The following is a 22,023-nucleotide window of genomic DNA, read 5'->3' on the forward strand; positions in this document are numbered from 1 at the left end:
GCGAGGGCCGGGCGCGGGGCTATGACGTCGTGCTACGGACGGCGGGGTACGGCGCGGCTCCATGACGTACGCCTCCGCTGAGGGCGGACGCGGAGCTGTGACGTCGCCCCGCGGGCGGGCGGCGGCGGCGGCGGCGTCGCTCATGCTGCGACGCCCGCTGGCCGGGCTGGCGGCGGCCGCCTTGGGCCGGGTCCCCACGGATGGTGAGTGGCGGGGCCTTCCGGGGCGGGCGCGGGGTCGTGCCCCTCGCGGACCGGGGTTCCCGAGGCGCCGTCCGGGGGTCCCGGCGGGGCCCTGCGTCCTTACGTACGGGTGTGCGGTGGAGCTCGTGCCCTCCCGGGGCAGGTTACGAGCCGCGCCGCGGTGCCGACCCTCGCGGTGTCGGGGACGCGGCCGGAGGGTGCGCGCTGGAAGCCGGGGCGGCGTCTGCGGGGCGCCGGGGGCAGACGCGGGCCGCAGCCGGGCAGCGCTCCCGAGGTGGGTCGCGCGCCCGCTGGAGCCCCGGGACAGGCGGATGCGGACGGCCCTGGACACGCGCTGACCTCGCGGAGCTCACGGAGGGAAGCCGTCCCGCTGCTGCAGCTCTCGGGTGGACTTCCGTCCGCACCGGGAGGGCATGCCCCGAGGTCCTCTGAGCTGTCCCCGCCCCGAGGGCCCCCCCCGGGTCGCCGGGATGGCCGCGGGGTCCTGCCCAGGCCGAGCTGGTCCTCCGAGCTGTCCCCACCCTAAGGGGCTCCCTCCTGTCCCTGCGATGGCTGTGAGGTCCTGGCCCACCCCGCTGTCTGGCACTGTCAGGCGGTGCGGACGCAAGATCTCGCCCGGCAGTAGGGTGTTGGCGGCCTTTGTGTCTGACTCCTGGGTGTTCTAGGCAGACATCTTCTCTGAGGACCGGAGACGTCAGTCTGGGCTGCTGGACACTGGCCGTCTGATGTAACTGGAGCTGTTTACAGTGAGAGGGAGCCCCCTTCGTCCATCCAGGTGCTGGGGCCCCTCGCTGGCTGTCACGGGTCCTTCTCGTTGGGGACGAAGGGGAGAATGGAAGTGAGATGTTCCTGGCCAGCGTGGGGCCCAGGGGTGCAGGAGAGAGGCCGCGATGGACTTCCATGGCCATCCTTCGAGTGCCCTGTGAAGGCTTCTGGGCAGCACGCCTCCCCAGCGTGGACTTCCTGGAGCCTTCTGGACCCCGCAGGGCTCTGGGACGCCTGTGGTTTCCTCCCCCCCCCCCCCCCCCCCCGCAGCCAGACAGGCCCTCTCACAACCCAGGTCGTGGCCGGGCCTGGCGCAGGTGCCTTGCACTTCCTTTTCCATTCTGGGAGCCTGGGGACCAAGCCCCCCGTCTTTGGCTGGAACGAGGGGCATTGGCAGTTCCTGGACACTGGCTTCTAGAGGTTCCGAGGGTGAACGGACGCTGTTGGTTTCGACCACACCCAGACTCTGCTTCTTTGGTGTCGGAGTGTAAACCATTTCTGGTTTTTGCCCTGCATCGGGTTTAGCCAGGAGGAGCGTGCGGATGGCTTGAAGAGGAGCGTGAAGGCAGTGGCGTTGTGGTGTGATTGGGGGCGGAAGGGGGTGACCTCCATGTCCAGGAGGAAGGGTGCAGCCGTGAGGGTGAGGTGCTGCAAGCCTCTAGACTCTGGCTCCAGGTCCCTCCCTGGCCCTGCCGGTGCCAGCCTCAGTTTCCCCTGTGTGAGCTAGGCTGGCCCCCTCAGAGGGCCTGGGCTTCTTCCTGCCCCATCCCTCTGATGCCCTGGCCTGTCCACCACTGCTAGAGTTGTTCACAGTTCAGAGGCCCCGGCTTCCTTTCCAGGAAGGATACACCCTCCCTCCCCCCACCCCCGCGAGAGGAAGTGAGAAGATGCCACTGCACTGTGGTGACCCACTTCCAGCCAGGCTTCCGGAAGCTCGAGTAGCCAGGACCTGTCCCCCTCCCCCACCCAGCCCATCTGGGGGCCAGACTCTTTGGCCCAGGTCCAGCTGGGTGTCACGTTTTAGGAGAGGGCACACGCCCTTTCTGGGTGTGCTCCTGTTGGAAGTGGGTTTGGGTGGGACTGTGCCACCGTGGCCACTGGGCGCAAGGCCAGGCTGCCTGGTGTGGTCTGTGTGAGCTTGTGTCCGGCTGAGCTGGTGCTTGGGCGAGGAAGGACTCTGTGCCCTTGTGGGGCCCAAGATGGCCAAACCCCACCCCTGCAAGATGTCAGTGCGAGGCGGGTGTTCTTACCAGCCGTTATCAGTGTGGTAGACCTTGAGGGAGGGCGGAGAGACACCCAGCCCTGGGCAGGTCTGGAGCCTGGGCTTGACCTGGGCTTGAAGGCCAGCGGGGCTGGGAGCACAGCCTGTGGGAGAAGGCGGGCAGGGGGAGGCGTTGGCTCAGAGCCAGGCGGAGAGTGAGCTAGCACCCTCGGTGGACCCTGAGTGAGCACCGCTGCTCACAGCAGTGCCCTGGTGGGTGGCAGGCCCGGGACTCCCAGCACAGGATGGACGGGAGGTGGCGGGTGGGACCTGTGGGACCCGCCCCGTGGGTGGCAGGCGCTGGGCCTTCTGTGTGCGCCTTGCAGCCATGTCCCAAAGATACGTGGGAGACGTGTCTTTGCTGGTGGATGTGTCGTCTGCACACGTTGGAGCTGATGGAGATCCAGCCCTGCCCGCAGGCATGGGACTTTATAGTGGGGAGCTGCGGGGCTCCTGGGCGAATGGGGGTCCTGCGGGGACATCCTTGGCCAGAGGTGCCTCTTCACGTGGTCCTGGATGGGGAATCCTTTGAGGTTCTCTGTGCCTGGAGGTTGGCGCTCTGGGCCAGGTCCCGAGGTTCCTGTCATATCTGCTGGGTTTGGAGTTTGGTGCTGTGAACAAAAGCTAGACAGGCCTTCTGGTCCTCTCCGGGACCGTTGCTCAGAGGAGCCTGAGTTCCCACGGCACCAATACCCTGCAGGTCCCGGGGAGACGTGTGGGGTCAGAACTTTGCCTGCCGGGGGCCAGGTGCGTGGTGGACAGGCCTCAGCGCCCTCTCTCCGCCGTCCTGCACCTTCCACCCCTGCCCCATTCTCACCACCCCTGTCCCAGCACCCGGGAAGCCAGACAGACCCAGGGCGATCCTGCCTAGTCAGGGTCTGGGGCTGTGGGTGGGAAAGCCAGGATGCCATGCGGAGCTGGGAGTCCAGCAGGGCCGTCCTTGAGCTGGACACCGGGCAGAGGGGTCGGTGGAGGTGACTGTCCGTGTGGTGACCAGCTCCTGTCGCGTGCCCTCAGCAGGGGAGGCCTCCTGCTTCCCGTCCTTCCAGGGCCCATGCAGAATAGCCGAGCTTGAGCCAGATTACCGTGTTGGCCTACATCGAGGATTAGGAGAACAAGTGGCCCGGGGCGGGGACACAGGGCAGCCCCAGGGCGGGTGCAGGCTCCTCCAGGCAGAACCCCGCAGGGCCCAGCCAGACGGAGTGGCTCCAAGGCCCCAGAGCGCCCCCCCCACCGTGGCTCCCTGCCCCCTAGACACGTGGCTCGCCACGGGGCCTGGTGGGCACAGGGCCGGTAGCAGCCTTTGCTCTGTCCTGGGCGGAGGGGCTGGCTGCCTAGGGAGGGATTTAGCGCTCAGAGGGCGGGAGCCTGCCCACCTGGGATTACCACCCCTTCCCAGCTCTTCAGAGCCGCCCAGCAGCTCAGAGGCCGCATCCCAACGGGAAGTGGGTCGGAGGTGGGTCCAGTGGGGCGTGCTGGGGGTGGTGGGTGGATGCGGAGCTGGGGGCTGGGTCCTCTGTGGACCCCGCTGCTCCTGGGGGCCGGTGCCCCATCCCAGCGCTGCAGGCTGTCCTCCTAGTTGGGGACGCAGAGCTGGGTGCCGGGTCCTCTGTGGACCCCACTGCTCCTGGGGGCCGGTGTCCCAGCCCTGCACTGCGGGCTGTCCTCCTGGCCTGGGACGCAGAGCTGGGGGCCGGGTCCTCTGTGGACCCCACTGCTCCTGGGGGCCGGTGTCCCAGCCCTGCACTGTGGGCTGTCCTCCTGGTCTGCAGACCCCACTGCTCCTAGGGGCTTCCCAGAGCCCACAGACCAGAGGGTTGAGGACACTGGGGTCCTGTGGGGTCCGTCCTCACGATCCGACGGTCATTGTGAGAACACGCCTTGGGACTCTGCTGACTTGGACGGAGCCTGTAGTGTGTGTAGGGCCAGGAGCTGAGGTCCAGCAATGGACTGCCAGGAACCACACATTGGTGCTGTTGTGTGTAGCAGCTGTTCCTGGGGGAAGCTCTGTCCTCATCCAGGGCCCCCACTCTGCCCCACGCAGGTGGATGTGTTCCTCAGGCCGCACTGATGTCTGTCTCCCTCCCCGCAGGGATGTCAGGACCACGGCCTGTCGTGTTGAGTGGACCCTCAGGGGCCGGGAAGAGCACCCTGCTCAAGAGACTCCTGCAGGAGCACGGCAGTGTCTTCGGGTTCAGCGTGTCCCGTGAGGCTCTGGCCAGGGGCAGGGAGGCTGGGGGGGTGTCAGCCCTGCAGACCCACTCCAGGGGGTCCACACGCACAGCCACACAGGGAGGGGGTGCCCTACATGCTGACCCGCGCTGGGGGCTCCACACACACACACACACACACACGGGGAGGGGCTGCCCTACATGCTGACCCACCCTGGGGGGTCCACACACACAAACACACACACACACACACACACACACACACAGGGAGGGGCTGCCCTACATGCTGACCCGCCCCGGGGGGTCCACACACACACACACACACACACACGGGGAGGGGCTGCCCTACATGCTCATCCACCCTGGGGGGCCACATGCACCCACACACGGGGAGGGGGACGTCCTACATGCTAACTCATCCTGGAGGACCCACACATACACACACGCACACACGGGGGACGGTCCCCGCACCGCTGCCCCTGACCGGCAGCTCCCCTAACACGTGGGCTGAGCCAGGCCCTGCAGGAGGCTGGGGGTGGGCTGTGGGGGCTCCAGGTGTCCCAGAGTGATCAGGGCTCGTGTTCTAGATACCACGCGGAATCCGCGGCCTGGAGAAGAGAATGGCAAAGGTAAGCTGGACCCTTGGCATCCTTGTCTGCAGGGTGGGCCGGTTCAGGGGCCTACAGCAGGCTGGCTGGGTGGGGCCGGGCTGAGGTTGCCACAGGTGCCCCCTGCTGAGAGGTGTGCAGCTCTCCGTGCCCCTGTGTGTAGTCGACCTTGACGTCGCAGTTGTGCCACAGGCATGCCCGGTAGTCTCCACAGGACTAGAAACATTCGTTCCCCACCCCACCCCGCCCCTGAGGCTGGCCATCTCCAGGCCCCCTGGAGCCTCTCCCCGGAAAGCCCGTGGTTTCCGGCTCACCATGGCAGGGATGGTGCGAGAAAGTGCCACGTGTGCCTGTGTTCCCTGCTCGGCAGAGCACAGAGGTCTTCACAGAAGCCAACTCTGGTCGCACTTGGTCCCCGAGCACCCTGGGGCTTCGCAGAGGTCAAGCCTCAGCTGGCCCTCCTTGCAGATTACTACTTCGTGACCCGAGAAGTGATGCAGCGGGACATCGCCGCGGGCGACTTCATTGAGCACGCCGAGTTCTCGGGGAACCTGTATGGGACTAGGTGGGCCACGCTGGGTGCCTCCCCTCCTTCCCGGGGGCTCTCCCTGTAGCTCGACCTATGCAGGGGATCCTGGGTGGGTTCTCCGGGCCCATTGGAGTAAGGTGCCCACCGTGCCAGGGTCTGAGACGGGCCAGGAGTTGGGACTCTCCAGGCTGCCTTAGCACTCCTGTGTCCACCTGGCCGGCCACCGGGGAAACCATAGGCCCCTTGGACAGGTGCACGGCAGGGAATCCTGTTCTCCTAGGTGCACAGGCCATACTGTGGTCTGCGTTCCCACCAGCCAGTGGCTGGCGTTGGAGTGCCCTGCCTTCGGCTCCCCTGCCTTCTGCCCTCCGCTCCGCTCCCCTCCCCTCCACTTCCCTCCACTCCCCTGTTCTCTTCCCTCTTCCATCCTTCTCCTCCACTCCTCTCCTCTGCTGTACTCCCCTCCCCTCTCTTCTCCTACCCTCTGCTCCGCTCCCCTCTCCTCCACTGCCCTCCCCCCTGCTTCCTGGCCCTGCTCTCTGCTCCCCTCTCCTGCCCTCCGCTCCCCTCCCCTTCCCTCTCCTGTTCTCCATCTCCTCCCTTCCCTTCTGATCCACTCCCCTCCCTTCCCCTCCACTCCTCTGCCCTTCCCTCCTCTCTGCTCCCCTCTCTGCCCTGCCCAACCCCATCCAGTCCAGAGTCTTTGCCAGCTCTTCCTACTGGGCTGACAGGTCCAGAGAAGTGTCCTGGGCAGTTGGGCCCAGCCACGCCTCCGTGTGCAGCCTGTCCCTGAGCCCCCTGGTGAGGGTGAAGCAGAGACCCCACGAGACCTATCTTGTTCCATCCTAGGACCTAGGTTCAGCTGGGCTGTGACCCAGAGGGGGGTCACTGGGGCTGTTGGGCAGTGACAGCTAGGGCCCTCGTACCACAAGCCACAGCCACCCTCAGCCCAGCACACATGCTTCCAGAAAGGTAGAGGAGACGCTGGGGTGTGGGGAGATTCCTGCCTTCACTCCTGGCCATGCCCACGCCCAGTGCAGGCCAGTGGGGGAGGCGGGAGCCCAGAGTATGGGCTGTGATGGTCGTGTAGAGGCCGTTTGAGGCCTTGGGGGGTTACTGGGTCCAGGCAGCCCCACTGAGCAGCCCCTGTGCCCCTGTCCTCCAGCAAAGCAGCTGTGCGGGCCGTGCAGGCCATGAACCGCATCTGCGTGCTGGACGTGGACTTGCAGGGCGTGCGCAACATCAAGAAGACAGACCTACGGCCCATCTACATCTTCGTGCAGCCGCCCTCACTGGACGTCCTGGTGGGGGCGGGGGAGGCTGGGGGTGGGCAGGGGTGCAGCGGCCTCGCTGAAGCCCTGGAGGGGCCTCGGGCTGGGGCAGGAGCTGCCTCGCGACCCCAGAGGCACTGACCACCCCCCACCCCCCCGTGTGTCTCAGGAGCAGCGGCTGCGGCAGCGCAACACGGAGACAGAGGAGAGCTTGGCCAAGCGTCTGGCTGCCGCGCGGGTGGACATGGAGAGCAGTGAGTGTGGGCTCGGGCCACTGGGTGTGTCCCCATCTCCTCCGCCACCACAGGTCGCCCCGCAGCCGGGTCCCTGTGCAGGACCGCGAGGGCTGCCCTGACCCCGTCCCCCCACCCCAGGCAAGGAGCAGGGCCTCTTCGACCTGGTCATCATCAATGACAACCTGGACACGGCCTACCGGACCTTGGAGGAGGCGCTCTCTGAGGTGGGCTCTGCAGGGGGACAGTGGGCAGGGTCAGGCCGCGTGGCCCGTCACCCCGGACCCTGGGGGAGACCCTCCTTCTCTCTCCATGGCAGGAAATCAAGAACGTTCAGAGGACCAGCTGCTCCTGAGAAGGACGCCCGTTGTGGACTCCCCTCAGCTTCCGCGCAGATGGCCTCGGCTGGGGGACCCTGGCCTCCCCTTGCCCCTCTGCCGCGGATCTGGGCCAGTGTCCTAATAAAGAACTGCTGGGTAACAGTGTCCATGAGCCCATGACATCACATCTGGGGCCAGAGGTTTGGGGCCAGGGACCAGGCACACCTGCACGGTGGGCCCCCAGTCCTGGCGACCAGGCATCTGGTGGTCTGGGCACCCCCGGACTCCCTGTGCCCACTTCTCTGGGGTTTCCTTTGCCCCATTTTCACGTCAGAGAGAGCGGGGGCTGCTGGCTGGGCGGGTGGGGTCCCCGTAGCTGGACTGGGGCCCTGGCAGGCATGGACAGACCCGCTAGATGGCAGCTGCCTCTCTCACTGCCTCTTGGAGGTGCCCTGAGGCTCCGGGTGGCGACAGGGGTCCGGGGGTCCTCCTCCTGTGGGGGTCCCTCGACTGGGCCGTGGTGCAGGCCAGATGCCACGCTCTGCCTTGTGTGAGGTCCCCATGTCCCAGGGAGGTCACTGGAGGCAGGGCGGCCTTGGCGGGTGGGAGAGGGGCTGGCCTGGTCCGTGCCCAGGCCATGCCGCTGTGGTGGGACCCAGGCAGACCCCCCCAAGCACAGATGCACGTTGGAGGGCAGGTGGGAGCCTGGCCGGGAGGCAGGTGAGGTGGGGCCAGACTGATGTGCGGAGGGAGGGGCACAGTCAGGGGAGGCCCTTGCCCTCTCTGGGCCCTGTCCAGCCCTGGGGACAATCGGGAATTCAGACCCCAGGCCTTGGGGGGAACAATGGAGCCCTTGAAGGCCCTCCCCCCACATTGTGCTTGGTGGTGAGAGGTGGCCCTGGGTCAGGCCCGGGACTCGGCCAGGCACTCATCCTGGGAGGACCTCTGTCCAGCCGGCTGGCAGGTGGCAGATCTCAGGGACTCCCATTTCCTGGCCTGGAAGAGGTAGGGCGCTGCCCAGGGGGCCAGGTGTGGGCAGCTGTAGGGGCTGAGCAGCGGGCACCCTCTCCGTGGGCCCGGGGGGTCAGGCTCAAGAGAGGCAGGCAGGGAACACCAGGTCCCGGGCCTGGCGGGACTGCTCTCCTGTTCTCGGGACCGAACGGGACGGTGGGGGAGGTAGGGGCCCCGAGGGCGGCTCAGGCCGGCTGGTGAGCGGGAAGGGAAGGGAAGGGAGTGCACCGGGGACCTCCCCCAGCAGCTGGGGCTCCTCAGGCTGTGCTGGTGCGGCCAGCCCACGCCAGCCCACCAGCTGTGTTGTGTCCGGAGGCCGGGCTCGGACGGTTCGGGCCTGGAGGGAGGCTGGGGACGCCTACCCCGCACACATGGGCAGACGCACTGGGGTGGGTACACCTGCCGCTGAGCGCCCCGCTCCTGACCCAGCCTGGGGTTCCTTCCCATAAACCCTCACGGGGGCCTGCTAGACCCCAGCTTCTCAGCTCTGGGCCCCAGGGGTCACCGGGAGCAGACCAGAGCCCTGTTGTCCAGGAGCGGCCCTCGTGGGCCACAGATGTTGTGAGTGAGTTGTCTGGGCAGCCCAGGCAGGAGTGGGGTGCGGGCGGGCGGCCCTGGGCAGGGTGCCAGGCTGGGTGGTGGCAGTTTGGGGAGGGGTGGAGGCCCCCTGCACAGCAGTGGTGGCCCCGGGCCGGCCTGCAGGGTCACAGAGCCCCACGGGGTGCTCTCGCGGGTTTCAGCCCTCTCCCCATGCCCAGGGCTCCCCGCAGGCCTCCCTGCTGTGTCAGCTCTGGGAAACCCCCACGAGTCCCTCCGCAGACCCGGCCCCCCCGTGGGAGGAGGACCCTCACTGAAAGCAGGGACCGCAGAGAGCGCTTGCTGGCCCCACCAGCCTCCCCAGTTCATCCCGCCTCTGCCTCTGCCAGCCCGCCCTGGGCCTGAGGGGCGCTCCTGTGTGTAAGCGGGGGTGAGGTAGGCGAGCGTGCAGATGCGTGTGAGGTCAGGGTCTGAACACGGACCGCGCTGGTGCTGGCGGGCTGAGCACCCTGTGAGGGCGGAGCTCTCTGGGCAGACCCTGCAGGCTGAGTGCGGAGCAGGAGGAGGCCTGAAGGGGGCCCTGCTGCAGGACCCAGGGGCAGCCGTGGTCCACCCTGAGTGCGAGACTGGTGTGCCCGGATGCTGCACGGGGTGGGGGGGGGCAGGGGAGACAGGGGGGTGGCCTGTGGCCCGGCCGAAATTCAGGGCCAAGCTGACCTTGGGGTGCTTGTCAGCACTCTAGGTTCTGGTGTCCCCAGGATCCCACGGGGGACCCCTTGCAGATCAGGTGAGCTGAGCATGCTTGGGGCGGGGGGCCTGCCTGGCAGCCCCTCCTTGGGGAGGAAGTTCGGCCGGCCCTGGAGCAGTTCCTGGGAGGAAGCGGGGCCAGGGATGGGAAGGAAATGGCTGGGCAGGCCCTGGCCCTTCCCCCTGCACGCTCCGTCCACTCCCAGGACCTTTGTTCAGACCCAGGGGTGAGGGGAGCTCAAGTGCAGAGGCTACTCATGGATGCACGCATGGATGCCCGCCATTCTGCTGCCTGCTAGAGCCCACCACCCTCCTCCCGGCAGTCCAGCAGTCTCCCCTGAAGCCCAGGCTTCTCCCAGATCCTGGCCTGCAGCCTGGACCCCTCCTCGCCCATCACTGAGTACCATCCCACCCACACTTGCTCTGACAGAGCTCTGGGTGAGCTGCTGTCTGAACGGAGCCAGGGTTCCTGCAAACCAGGACCCCTACCCCCCCAGCCCACCCGTGCCAGAGGCCCAGCCCCACTGGCCGCCTACTGGCCGCACTGGATGGCCTTGAGTCAGCCCCTCAGCCCTCCTGGGGGTCAGGGTCCTCCCTGGGGCCTGCAGCTCAGGGAGAGTCAGCAGAGGGAGGCGGAGCTACGTGGAGGGGGCTGCACACTGTTTCAGATCCCCGTTCCTTCCCCTTTTATTCACGTAACCTTGCCGATCGGTGCGCACTTGGGTCGGACCCTATAGCCCAGTCTGTAGTACTGCGTTGCTCTGCTCTAACTCCAGCAGGCATGGCTTCAGACACAGGGAGCTTCTGCAAGGTGCTGCCACGTCCCTCACTGTGTGCACGCGTGCGAGCAGGTGTGTGCGTGTGTTAGCATGCTCCTGCCTGTGTGGGTGTGTGTGCGTCCACGCCTGCCTGTGCAGGCGCACGTGTTGTGGGCACGTGAGCGGAGCGCGTGGGCACCCTGAGAGTGTGTGCACGAGTGTGCACGTGCGTGCTTATGTGCATCGCTGCTCACGGGTGTGTGCGCGTGTGCTTGCACGTCCTTCCTCACTCTCTGGCCCACGCATGTGTTCTGGCACATTTCCTGCCCCACCATGGCCCCAGCAGCTTCTCCACAAGCTCAGGGGCCTTGACTGAGAGCGCATGTGCTCGTGGCTGCGGAAGGGGCCTGGACCACGGCGCGTGTGCTCGTGGCTGCGGAAGGGGCCTGGACCACGGCGCTCACATTTCCACCCTTCCAAATACGCGTGTGCACAAACCTGTGTACACACACGTGACCCTGACATTCCCTGGGGAGTTGTCTGTGTCCTGTTCAGCCCCAGATCTCTGATGCTAACCCCCGACATTCCAGCCCCTCCCCTCCCTGGCAGGTCTATGGCCCCCAGGTAGTGAGGAACCCCCAGACAGTGGTAAATAAAGCTGATGGGGGACTGTACTAAGGTCCCAGCCCAGGAGGCAGATTGGAGGGGGCGCGGGGCATGGGGTGTGGGCGGGCACAGATGCATGTGGGGGCATGTATTGGGCAGGCCTGGCATGTGGGGCCATGTACAGGGCAGGGCACGGGATGTGGGCCGTCACACGCATGCCTGGCGTACAGGGCAGGTCTGGCATATGGGGTCATGTTCGGGGTAGGGCGTGGAGGGGGGTGAGCTTGGGCGGGCATGCAGTAGTGTCCAGGGGTATGCAGGGTGGGTCAGGGCATGGAGCGCAGGATGTGGTCCTGGTGTGGACATGTGTGGGCACATGAGTGTGTGCAGGGTAGAGTGTGTGCAAGGTGTGAGCGGAGCAAGGACGTGGGTAGGGGTGTGGTGGAGTGTGGACGTGTGCAAGTGTCCATGGGTGTATGAGGGGCAGGTATGCCAGGAGTGAGGCCCTGCAGCTGTGGGCTCGGCCTGGGGTGGAGGTTACCTGGCGTGGGGCCATGTGTGCTTGGCTGTTATTGCAAAGTTTTGGGAGTCCCAGAGGCGTGGTCAACAGGCCCCCTAAGGTGACTGGTGGGTTAGGCTCTCAGCAAGGCAGAGCCTGGCAGAGTTGCATGCAGGGTTTGCTGATGGTGTGCAGGGGTGCAGGACAGAGAGCCGTGCAGGGTAAGGACCAGAGGTTGCCATCTGCCCATGGCAGCAGGCATCTCGGGCCAGAGGGCTGGATTTGGAGGGTCCTTCTGCAGGGACTGAGGCCAGAGCTGGTCAGTGCAGCCTCCTGACCGCAGAATGACCCTGGTGTCCCCAAGTGTGTGACACAGACCCTGCACACACATACACATGGCACCGGGCATTGGCCCTCGCCGGAAGAGCCAGAGGGTGGTGCCATCTCTGAGTCTTTGCCCTCCACCCAAGCTCGCTGACTCCCTCACTGCACTGGGACAAGGAGGGGAGCCTCGCTGCCTCGGACTCCGGCTGCCCAGACTGTACCCCCCTCGCCACTGAAGTCCTGCAGAACCAGCTCTGATGACCCCCTCTCCTGACACCTCTCATCATTTGGCCTCTGCCCCTCGGGGCTGCCCCCCGGGGGGGCAAGCGCTGCTTCTCACCCCTCAGGGCAGGGTCTGCCTCCGTACTCAGCTAGAGCTAATCTCAAGAGCCCCTCTGGGGGTCTCCTCAAGCTGGCATGGGCCTGGTGGGCACATGTTCACTCCAGGAAGGAGCAAACATGACAGCAAGGCTCCCACACATGCTTAGATCTCACACCAAGGAGCTCTTCCTCTCCTCACTTCTCCGGGGGGCTCCATCTGGGGAGGGAAAGAGCTGGGGGCCCTCCTGCCACCCCTTTCTGGGCTCCTGTGGAGGTGGGACTATCAGGTCAGGGGCGGGGACAGATCCTAGAAGAGTTGGGGTTAGAAAACCCAGGGAGAACAGCCAGCCTGGCAGGTGCGGGGGGCGGGCCTGGTGTGTGTCCCAGCCTGAGAGGAAGGGCTGGACATGTGTGTCTGTGTAGCTGGGAGGGTGTGCGCATTAGTGCGTAAGCGTGCATATGTGTCTGAGTGTTTGCACACGTGCAAGTGTGGTTATGGTGTGTGAGTGCACCAGCACATTTGTTTATAAATGTGTGCATATGTGAGTGTGTGTGTCGTGGTGTGTGGACATCTGTGCATTTGATTATTAGTGTGTGCATGCATGAGTGTGCATCTGTGTCTGCGGGTTCACGTGTGCAGCTGCAGGCACATGTGCGCCTGAGAGCATGGGTGGGTGTGCATTTGAGAAGGGCTTGTGTGTGTGTGGCTCTGAGAGGGGCAAGGCACACAGATGTGAGGAAGAAGGGTCACTTCCCCAGGAACCCCAGCAACCCCCTCTTCCTGCCCCCACCCAAGGGGAGAGGCCCCAGCTGCATAAAGACGAGCTTCCCCAGAGCCGCCCCCTGGCCTCGGCTGCTCCATCCCACACCTGCCCACGCTGCCTCCTGGGCCCAGAGGGAGGGGGTCAGAAGCAGCAGGCACTCAGGGGTCTCCTAACCCCAAACCATCCTGAAGCAGGTACTGGCCTTGATCACGATGGAGGGAGGGTGGGCCCTGGGGGGCTGCAGCCCCTCTCCCGTTCCTGGAGGCACAGGACGAGGAAAAGCAGCACCATTCTCTCCTGGGTGCGGGCCCACCGGGGGATCAGCACTGGTCTGAGATGTGGTGAGTGGCCTCATGGCGGTCTCCAGGTGTCACGGATGCCCTGATGTCTGTGTGCCTTGCTGCACCAGTCCCCATTCTGAACAGATGCCTGGCCTCGCTTGGCTTCCCAGCGGGCCTGTCCTTGCTACATTTCTGCAGAGAACAGGGGGGTGGTGGCTGGACAAGACAGGGAAGCAGCCCAGAGGGCTGGCCAGTGGCCTGTAGGCCAGCAGGGTCTCTTGAGGAGTGTCGCAAGGAGTCTGGGGGTTCTCTGTGGAGAGGGAGGAAGCAAAGGCTCAGTGGAAGGTGTGGACAGGGATGTGGGGTGGGTTGGGCTGCCGGAGGAGACTGGGACCAAAGGGGCTCCAGGGGCTGGGGGCCTGGAGGGCTCCGTGGGATGCTGCAAACAGGACCCCAGGAGACCGTCTTCAGTGGCCTGAACTCTGCCTGAGTGGGGCGGGAGGGCCATGGGTCTGAGCTGAGGCGCCGCAGCCCCCAGACCCTGACTGGGGCTGGCCTCAGTCTCCCTGTGCACTCTCAGGGCCTGGGGTGGGGTCTCCGGGTCTGGGGGAAGGCTGCAGCTTGCAAGGGGCTGGGCCATCCGGGGCGTGGGGAGGGTGTGGGGGGCTGGCGCTGCCACGGGCTGCGGGAACCAGAGGGGAGGCATGGGGTGAGCCAGGGCTGCCTCTCCACATATCCATCCAGAGGGCGGAGTCAGGACCCAGGGCGGGCACGGCGCTCCTGGAAGGGCTGCCCCTTTCACTGAAGGTGGTGAGCCCCCCAGACCTTCCTAGGCAGGGTCCCTGGCTCCCCCTCCGCCGCCCCGCAGGGCTCCCGAGACTCCCCCGGGGCGGGCGCTCCTCCAGGCCTGCTCTCCTCCCCGCCGAGCCCTGCCCCGCGTTGAGCTCCGCTCCGGCCCCCGCAGGTCCCGTCCCCCGCCCCTATGACCAACATGAGCTGGAGCTTCCTGACGCGGCTGCTGGAGGAGATCCACAACCACTCCACGTTCGTGGGCAAGGTGTGGCTCACCGTGCTGGTGGTCTTCCGCATCGTGCTCACGGCCGTGGGCGGGGAGTCCATCTACTCAGACGAGCAGACCAAATTCACGTGCAACACGCGGCAGCCAGGCTGCGACAACGTGTGCTACGACGCCTTCGCGCCCCTGTCGCACGTGCGCTTCTGGGTCTTCCAGATCGTGGTCATCTCCACGCCGTCCGTCATGTACCTGGGCTACGCCGTGCACCGTCTGGCGCGCGCCTCGGAGGACGAGCGCCGCAGCGCGCCCCGCCGCCGCCCCGGCCCCGGCCGCCGCCCGGCCCGCGCGCCTCTGCCACTGCCCCCGCCGCCGCACCCCGGCTGGCCCGAGACCGCCGGCCTGGGTGAGGAGGAGCCCATGCTGGGCCTGGGCGAGGAGGACGAGGACGCGGGGGTGGCCGACGGCCTAGGCGAGGAGGCCCAGGCAGAGGACGCGGGCATGGCCAAGGGCGCGGGCGTCGACGGCAAGGCGGCGGGGGCCCCGGGGCCGGTCGGGCAGCACGACGGGCGGCGGCGCATCCAGCGCGAGGGCCTGATGCGCGTGTATGTGGCCCAGCTGGTGGCGCGGGCTGCCTTCGAGGTGGCCTTCCTGGTGGGCCAGTACCTGCTGTACGGCTTCGAGGTGCGGCCCTTCTTCGCGTGCAGCCGCCAGCCCTGCCCGCACGTGGTCGACTGCTTCGTGTCGCGGCCCACGGAGAAGACCATCTTCCTGCTGGTCATGTACGTGGTCAGCTGCCTCTGCCTGCTGCTCAACCTGTGCGAGATGGCGCACCTGGGCCTGGGCAGCGCGCAGGACGCGGTGCGCGGCCGCCGGCCGCCGGCCGCCGCTCCGGGCCCCGCGCCGCGCGCGCCGCCCTGCACGCTGCCCGCCTCGCCCGCCGGCCTAGCCTGCCCGCCCGACTACAGCCTGGTGGTGCGCGCAGCCGAGCGCGCGCGCTCGCACGACCAGGACCTGGCCAGCCTGGCGCTGCAGGCGCTGCGGGACGGGCACGCGATGGCAGACCGCGACAGCCCGCCGTGCCCCGGCCTCCCCGCGGCCGCCCGGGGGCCCCCACGGGCTGGCGCCCCCGCCTCGGGCTCGGGCAGCGCCACGTCGGGGGGCACGGGCCCGGGCGGGGGCCAGGCCAGGCCGGGCGCCAAGCCCAGGGCGGGCTCAGAGAAGGGCAGTGCCAGCAGCAGGGAGGGCAAGACCACCGTGTGGATCTGACGGCCCCGCCGCTGACGTGGCCTGTCCTCCCTCCAGGCCGAGGCTGGGGCGGGGGGCTCTGGGGGAAGGCCCAGGGCTGGGCGCTCCGGGCCCTCTTCTTCCTCCTCCTCCCTCCCCGCCTCTCCCCTCCCCCTCCTCCCCCTCTCTCCCCTTCCTCCTCCTCAGCTTCCCACACTCTCGGGAGGGGAGAGGGGAGCGGGGAAGGCATTGCCCTCTGGACACCGGCCCCTCCCTGCAGGAGTCTTGGCTCTGTCCAGGTAGGATCTGCAAGAGCCCCCAGCTCGAATCCCTGAAGGCGGCAGATGTGGATAGGACCTCGGCTGGGGGCTATTCCTCCCACCCCCAGGGCCTGGCCTGCCCCCACCGGGTGTGGGGGGCGGTGCCGGGCCCTCTCCCCGGAGACCCTCTGGGCTGAGTCAGGACAAGAGATCTCCTCCCCTGCTCCCCTGCAGCAGCTCACAGAGATCACCCGGGGTGCCTGGCTTGAGGAACTGGGGGCACTGTGCTGGGTCCCTACTCCCTGAGGCAGCAAATGGGGCTCACTCCCCACACCCCCCACCCCAACCGCACTTCGTGTTTTGTGCACAGCTGGAAGCAATCCTATGTCTTTCTTGTACAGAAGGGAAACTGAGGTTGGATGGGCCTGGCCCCTACTGGGCCCCGTGCTCTCCATTCCCCACCTAGACAGCTGGACAGAGGCCCTGGGGTGGACAGACCACACCCTCGGGAGCCCCTCCCCGGGACATCATGGAAGTCCCGCAAACATGTTGGTTCACCTTCTGCCGGGTTATGCTCTGAGCTTTGGCACTGGCCATTCTGGGGGAAGGGGTTCTGGGGCTCCTACCTACTCCTTCTCTGGCCTCCAGCCCCCTCCCTAATTCATACACAGTGTCCAATACCAAGGAAGCCAAATAAAACTAACTTTTGTTTACAACTGTGTATGTGGGTGCATGTGGGGCATGCACACATGTGTAGAGTGTGCACACGTGTGAGTGTGAGTGCATGCGTGTGTCTACCGCTGCCCTCCAGGGACATGTTGCTCAGCTCTAGGCTGGCTGGGAGAAGCAAGGCTCAGGCCACATGGGTGCCTCTCTGTGCCACGCAGCACGGGCAAGGGTTGGGGGCACCACTGGACACGCAGATGGTGAGAACAAAGAAAGCGGGCAGGCCCACATGCTCTGAGCCCAAGGTCGGCCTGCAGTCAGAGGACAGCGGACAGCATTGTCTGCACACTGGCCACAGCCTGCAGCATGAGTGGCAGAGGGGACACTCAGGTGGTGGTGGGGGGAGTCAGCTGCTGCCAGCAAGGAGCCCCTCTGACTTGACTTCAGTGACCGCAGCCCCCCGCAGGCCAAGAGCAGGCTGTGACAAGCCCTCCCGGGCTGCAAACCCTCTTTAGTGTCCCCAGGCCACACCCAGACCCGGGTCAGCCCGCTTCTGATGCCCAGGACACGCTGAGTCCCCCAGGGGAGCCCCACCTCAGGAAGTCCTAGAGAGCCCAGCCAGTTCAGAATCAGAGTGAAGACACATGTCCCCTCTGTGGCAGAGGAGGTCTCATGGGGGCCGAATGCCCCTGATCTGGTGTGCTGCTGGCATGGTCAGCCTGGGGGAAGCCGGTCTCTGCAGTGGGGCTGCTGTGTGGCCTGGGCCTCCTCCCAGCAGGTGGGCCCCAGAGGACCTGGCAAAGGCCAATGACTCTTGTCACCAGCCCAGGAGTCATACCATTTCTACTGTGCCTACAGGCTTGCAGGATCCAGGAGCAAACATGACCCTTCTGGTTGCGTCAGCCTGTTAAGAGGCACACATGGGATGGGAAATCGGATTGTGGCCATTGGAGAATGCCATCAGCCGCATGGTCCCTGCAAGCCTTGGTCATCAGCCTCGCCCAGGCTGGGGACTGCTCTTGGGGACTTGGCAGTTGCTTGAGGCAGTTGCTTGAGGCAGTTGCTTGTCACAGACAAGATGCCTCTGTGACATCCGTCTGTAAATCACCTCTAGGGTGTGGCCTGTCCTGTGACTGTATTTCTATCGCCCTCCCCCAACCCCATTCTTAATTGTTCTAGATGCATTTTGAGGCAGTTTGGGTCAACAGGAAGAGGACCTGCCAGGGGGCTGCTGGGGAAACAGGTTGGCTGTGTGTGCCTGAATACAGGAGTCAGATATGGGGGAGCCTTGAGTGTCAGTGCCCAGTGATTTGTGCCAACACTGACCTAGCTGCCACAGTGAGGGTGTGTTTGTAGATGAGATTAACACTGACAGTCAGCAGCCTTTGGTAAAGCAGACTGCTGTTCCCAATGTGGGTGGGCCTCACCCATCAGGTGATGGTCTGATGAGCAAGGCCGAGGTTCCTGGTCAGTCTGAGGGTTATATTTGTGTCAGCCTGACTGGCTGGGTGCCCAGAATGAGCACGGTTCTGGGAGTGTCTCTGAGGTGATGTGGCATGAAATTCACACTAACTTGCAGACTGAGTAGAGTAAACGCTCTCCCCGGTGTGGGTGGGCCTGACCCAATCAGGTGAAGGCAGAGTAGAACAAAAAAGGGGAGTCAGAGGGAACTCACTTTGCTGGAGTGTTTGAGCTGGGACATCAGTCTCCCATCTTCAGACACAGAATCAGGATGGAACTACACCCCAGCTCTCCTGGGACCCCGCCTGCCCTGCAGATTTCAGACTCCTCAGCCCCATAATCACACGAGCCAATTCCTTAAGTTAAGTCTCTCTCTATATATACATATCCTACTGGTTCTGTTTCTCTGGACAGCCCCAGCTACCACACATCCCATCCCATCCCATCCCATCCCAGGGACCCATCAGTGTTGCGACCTCACCACAATGATGACCTTGGTTCTGTTTCCACACACTCCCCATAGATGTCACAGGCTGCCCTGGGCCTGCAGGGTCCCTCGTGATGTGGACACAGCCCCGATCTGACACGTGAAGCACTGCCCTACGGGACGAGGCACCGAGGCTCTCCGGGCTGTGAACTCCCAGAGGTGTAAACCGACCCCAGCAGCCTGCCTGGCACTTGAAGAAACACCTCCCCGAGTGCCTTGGCTTCCCCATGCACCTGGGATGGCCATGAGGATGGAGGACTGGGCCTGGGGTGCAAAGCGGACCCTTACGGACCCCCCATCTGCTGGGGCATGCTGCAGGCCGGAGGAAGAGCCCAGGCCTTCTGGCCCTCCTCATGGCCAGATGGGAGAGTGGGTCCCCAGGCCAGGGTGGTGGGGAGGGGCGTGGCCAGGGCAGGATCGGCTGGGATGGCCTTCTTGTCTGACTGTCATCCGTTTCCATGGCCAGAGCCAACTCGCCAGCTGCTCAGGGAGACTGTGGAGGGAGGTGGGGACGGGCTGCTTGGACGCTCCCAGAATGGGGGCTGCTTCCTCCCCGCCTTTGGGAAGGGAGGAGACCATGAGGAGAGAATAACAGGAAACCACCCCTGGTCCAGCAGTGGCTGGGAAGTAGGGTCCAAAACCCCCATGCCTGCCCGTTTCCCGGCTCCCGACCCCTCCTGGGCTCATGGCCTCAGAGGGGGGCGATGGCCCACGGATCCAGCTGCTGGACCCAGGCTGATGCGTGGGGTTCCCTGGGAGCCTCCGTGGCCCAATGGGCCCCAACCCCTGCCCTTCCACCTCCAACGAGGCCGGGGGGAAACCCACGTGCAGGGAGCCCTGCTGGCAGGGTGGCCCGAAGACCGGAGAGGGCTTCCTGGAGCGGGGGGCCTGGACCGGCTGGCAGGCGGAGGCAGCCACTGGCCACATGTAGCTCCGCGCCCTTCAGTGGCTTGGGGGAGACCCGAAGGTTTCACCAGCCTTTGTCTGAGCGACGTGCACGTCCCCAGTCCTGGTGGAGGCGGCTGCCGTGCTGGACAGTGCCAAGCAGGCTCAGCTTACTGCCCAGTGGGAAGGTCAGGGACGGTTCCAGGTGGCGCCTGGGCGGCTGCTGGCCAGCCCTGCAGCGGGGCTGGTGGGAAGCACACTCCTCCGCTGGCTGCGGGCCAGGCTGACATGGGGCTGGAGGAACGTGACCCCCAGTCTGTGTCGTCCTGGCCGCTTCCTCCCTGGTCCTCCTGGGCTGGCAGGGGGGTGCCAGGTCACCTGTGGAATGCCAGGCCGGCAGAGGAAGACCTTCTCCACCAAGGGCAAGCAGCCAGGGGAGCCGCATACCAGGACTGGCAGGTCACAGCCCGGATGGCAGCCAGGAGGGACACCAAGAGCCTGGGAGGCCCTGGGGGGGCTGTTCTGTGCCCCTAGCATGCCCACCAGCGCAGAAGGACCAGGCACCTCTCGGGTTTGGGGCAGCATGGCCTCGAGGAGGGTTGGGGAGTGCCGGGGTAGCTGGGTATGCTGAGGGATGGGCGGGTGCAGGGCCCCGGGTAAGGCTGTCCTGAGGCATGGGAACCGTGTGCCATCAAGCCCTTCCTGTGGAGATGGCCTGGGCGGCGGCTGGTGCGAGGCACCCATGTTGTCTGGGCCCCGGGGATGAGTGTACAGAGATAGGAAACCAGACCAATCAGCAGGGCCTCCAGCGCCTCAGAAGCAAGCTGGGGCGGGGGTCAGCCTGGCGTCCGTGGCCACTGTGAAGACCACAGGTGGGAGGCCACAGCCCCTTCATGGGGGTGGGGGGCTCAGGGTGCACGTGGTGCACCAGCCAGAGTTTCCCCCAAGGGCTGCCCTCAGCGTTCAATCCCGAGGACACCGCCCGGCTAACCCCAGGGGACACGCTGCAGGGGTGCCTGGTGACACATGGCAGCTTGACCTGCTGGATGCCGGTGTGGGGAGCGGAGGCCGTGTGAGGACACGGAACGGCGGGGCCCCGGGGACCTGGGTGGGGGGGGTGCTTGGCAGGCTGTGGGTCTGGAGTGCACACATAGGTATGCAGTGACCCATGGGTGGTACGGCAGGTCAGGTGAGGTCAGACGGCACCGCACAGAAGGGCCAGGCCATACGTGCACACAGCGCTGCTACAGGGGCTCAGACAGGTGGGCCAGGACTGGAGGGGGAGGGGGGCAGGGAGCACAGGCTGCCCAAAGGCTAGGGAGGGCCCGTGCGAATTTGTGGCTACCTGGCTGTGGTTCTGGGGAGCGCAGGTGGGACTCAGAGACAGAGCTGTGTCTCAGAGCACCCCGCAAAGGGAGCATGGACCAGAGACAGCGGCTGATGGGGGAAGTGGGGTTCCAAAGCTCTGCTTGGGTACAGATATGCGCCCCCAACATCCTCGTGCAGAAACTCTAATCTCCCCGTGTGACTGTCTGGAGATGGGCCCCGGGGAGGGAGTCAGGGTTCCATGAGGTCAGAGAGGTGGTGAGGGTCGGGGGGGGGGGACATAGGACAAGGGACACCAAAGACAAGAAGGCACTGCCTGCATGCCACGGAGAGGGACCTCACCAGAAACCCACCCTGTTTTGGGACGCTGGAGACACAGATGTCTGTGTCTGGAGACGGGAGTTGTTTAGGCCCCAGTCTGGGGCACCTATTATACAGATAATTGATAACTGACACACCGAGGGAATGGTGTGGCGGGTCCTTGAAAAGTTAGACACAGGATCACCATACAACCTGGCAATGCCACTTGGGCTCTATACACCAGTGACACTGGGATTACTAACAAGAAGCATGGCCCAAGTTCCCAGCACAGAGCCCCTAAAACCCTTGGAGTTCTCAGTGCTGAGAGCCATGAAGGCGGCTTCTGTTACGTAATGAGGTGACTTTGGAAAGCCCCTCAGGGTGGGGGCTGGTGGCCAGGGGACCAAACCCTGGGGCCCCAAGGTGCGAAGTGTCAGTCCCACCCCCTAACCTAAGGGGCAGGGAGAGAGCCAGAGGTGGGATCCATCACCCCCCACCAACGGCCCAGGATTGAATCCATCGGGCCCACGGACGAAGCCCCCATAAACCCCACAAGGCCAGACTTGGAGAACTTCTGGAGGCCAGGTCAGATGTAGGGAGAGGGACGCCCCCGGAAGGACTCAGAAGCCCCAGGCCCCTGCCCCAGGGCGTTGCCCCCAGTGTGTCCTCCATTGGCTACTTCTGAGTCATGTCTTGTCACAATAAGGGGGTTAATGCAGGAAGGAGAGTGTTTCCCTGAGCTTTGTGAGCCGCTCAGCACGTGCGTGGAACCCGCCTAGGGACCACGGGGACCTCGGGTCTGTTGCGGGGGTCAGAGTGCGTGTGGGCCCCAGACTTGTGATTGGGGTCTGCAGTGCGGTGGTGTATGGGCCTGAAGCATGACCGCGTGGGGGGTGAAGTGGTCTCCCTCTGCGTGGACGTGACAGAGGCTCCGCGTGGGGGGGGACGGGGAGTCCGCTGGTGGGGGGAATGGGGACTCCACGGGGGCGCGTGACGCTGACTCCGCGAGGTGGGGCGTGACGGGGACTCCGTGGGGGTCGTGATGCTGACTCCGCGGGGTCATGACGCAGACCCGCATGGGTCCGACCCTGACTGCGTGTGGGCCGGGCCGCGCTGAGGGCCCCCCCAGCTGGTGTGTGGAGTCCTCCCCCCAAGCACACGTAGTGACCACAAAAGTCAGAGGGGAAGGG

At 65.5% G+C, this 22,023-nt stretch overlaps 2 protein-coding genes across 4 annotated transcripts; both read left to right on the forward strand.

Annotated features, from left to right (window-relative positions):
• The first annotated feature begins 20 nt into the window (after positions 1-20).
• On the forward strand, positions 21-7,528 carry GUK1 (guanylate kinase 1). 3 transcript variants are annotated; one of them, XM_080804669.1, is made up of 9 exons: positions 183-203; positions 873-978; positions 4,322-4,435; positions 4,988-5,029; positions 5,477-5,573; positions 6,703-6,841; positions 6,978-7,062; positions 7,183-7,268; positions 7,361-7,528. In XM_080804669.1, exons 3-9 carry the CDS (start codon positions 4,324-4,326, stop codon positions 7,394-7,396), a joined length of 597 nt encoding a protein of 198 aa, XP_080660795.1. In that variant the 5' UTR covers positions 183-203; positions 873-978; positions 4,322-4,323; the 3' UTR covers positions 7,397-7,528. The 3 variants fall into 3 exon arrangements, with proteins under 3 accessions (XP_080660793.1, XP_080660795.1, XP_080660794.1); XM_080804668.1 differs by having other exon boundaries at positions 187-203; positions 869-978; XM_080804667.1 differs by lacking the exon at positions 873-978 and having other exon boundaries at positions 21-203.
• A 6,663-nt stretch (positions 7,529-14,191) lies between these two features.
• Positions 14,192-15,490, forward strand: GJC2 (gap junction protein gamma 2; the record flags this gene model as incomplete). The annotated part of the gene is made up of 1 exon (XM_080803300.1): positions 14,192-15,490. The coding sequence occupies one exon, from the start codon at positions 14,192-14,194 to the stop codon at positions 15,488-15,490; it is 1,299 nt and encodes a 432-aa protein (XP_080659426.1).
• Between the last annotated feature and the right edge of the window lie 6,533 nt (positions 15,491-22,023).

This window comes from Martes martes (assembly GCF_963455335.1).
Source record: "Martes martes genome assembly, chromosome: 5".
Taxonomy (NCBI): Eukaryota; Metazoa; Chordata; class Mammalia; order Carnivora; family Mustelidae; genus Martes; species Martes martes.

What these genes read in the sequence shown, in the direction of transcription:
- GUK1 (XM_080804667.1), top strand. Translation starts at nt 62, where the DNA reads ATGACGTACGCCTCCGCTGAGGGCGGACGCGGAGCTGTGACGTCGCCC. An exon ending in CTTCGGGTTCAGCGTGTCCC is followed by an intron (nt 4,436 to 4,987) that starts GTGAGGCTCTGG and finishes CTCGTGTTCTAG; the next exon opens with ATACCACGCGGAATCCGCGG. An exon ending in GCGGGTGGACATGGAGAGCA is followed by an intron (nt 7,063 to 7,182) that starts GTGAGTGTGGGC and finishes CCCCCACCCCAG; the next exon opens with GCAAGGAGCAGGGCCTCTTC.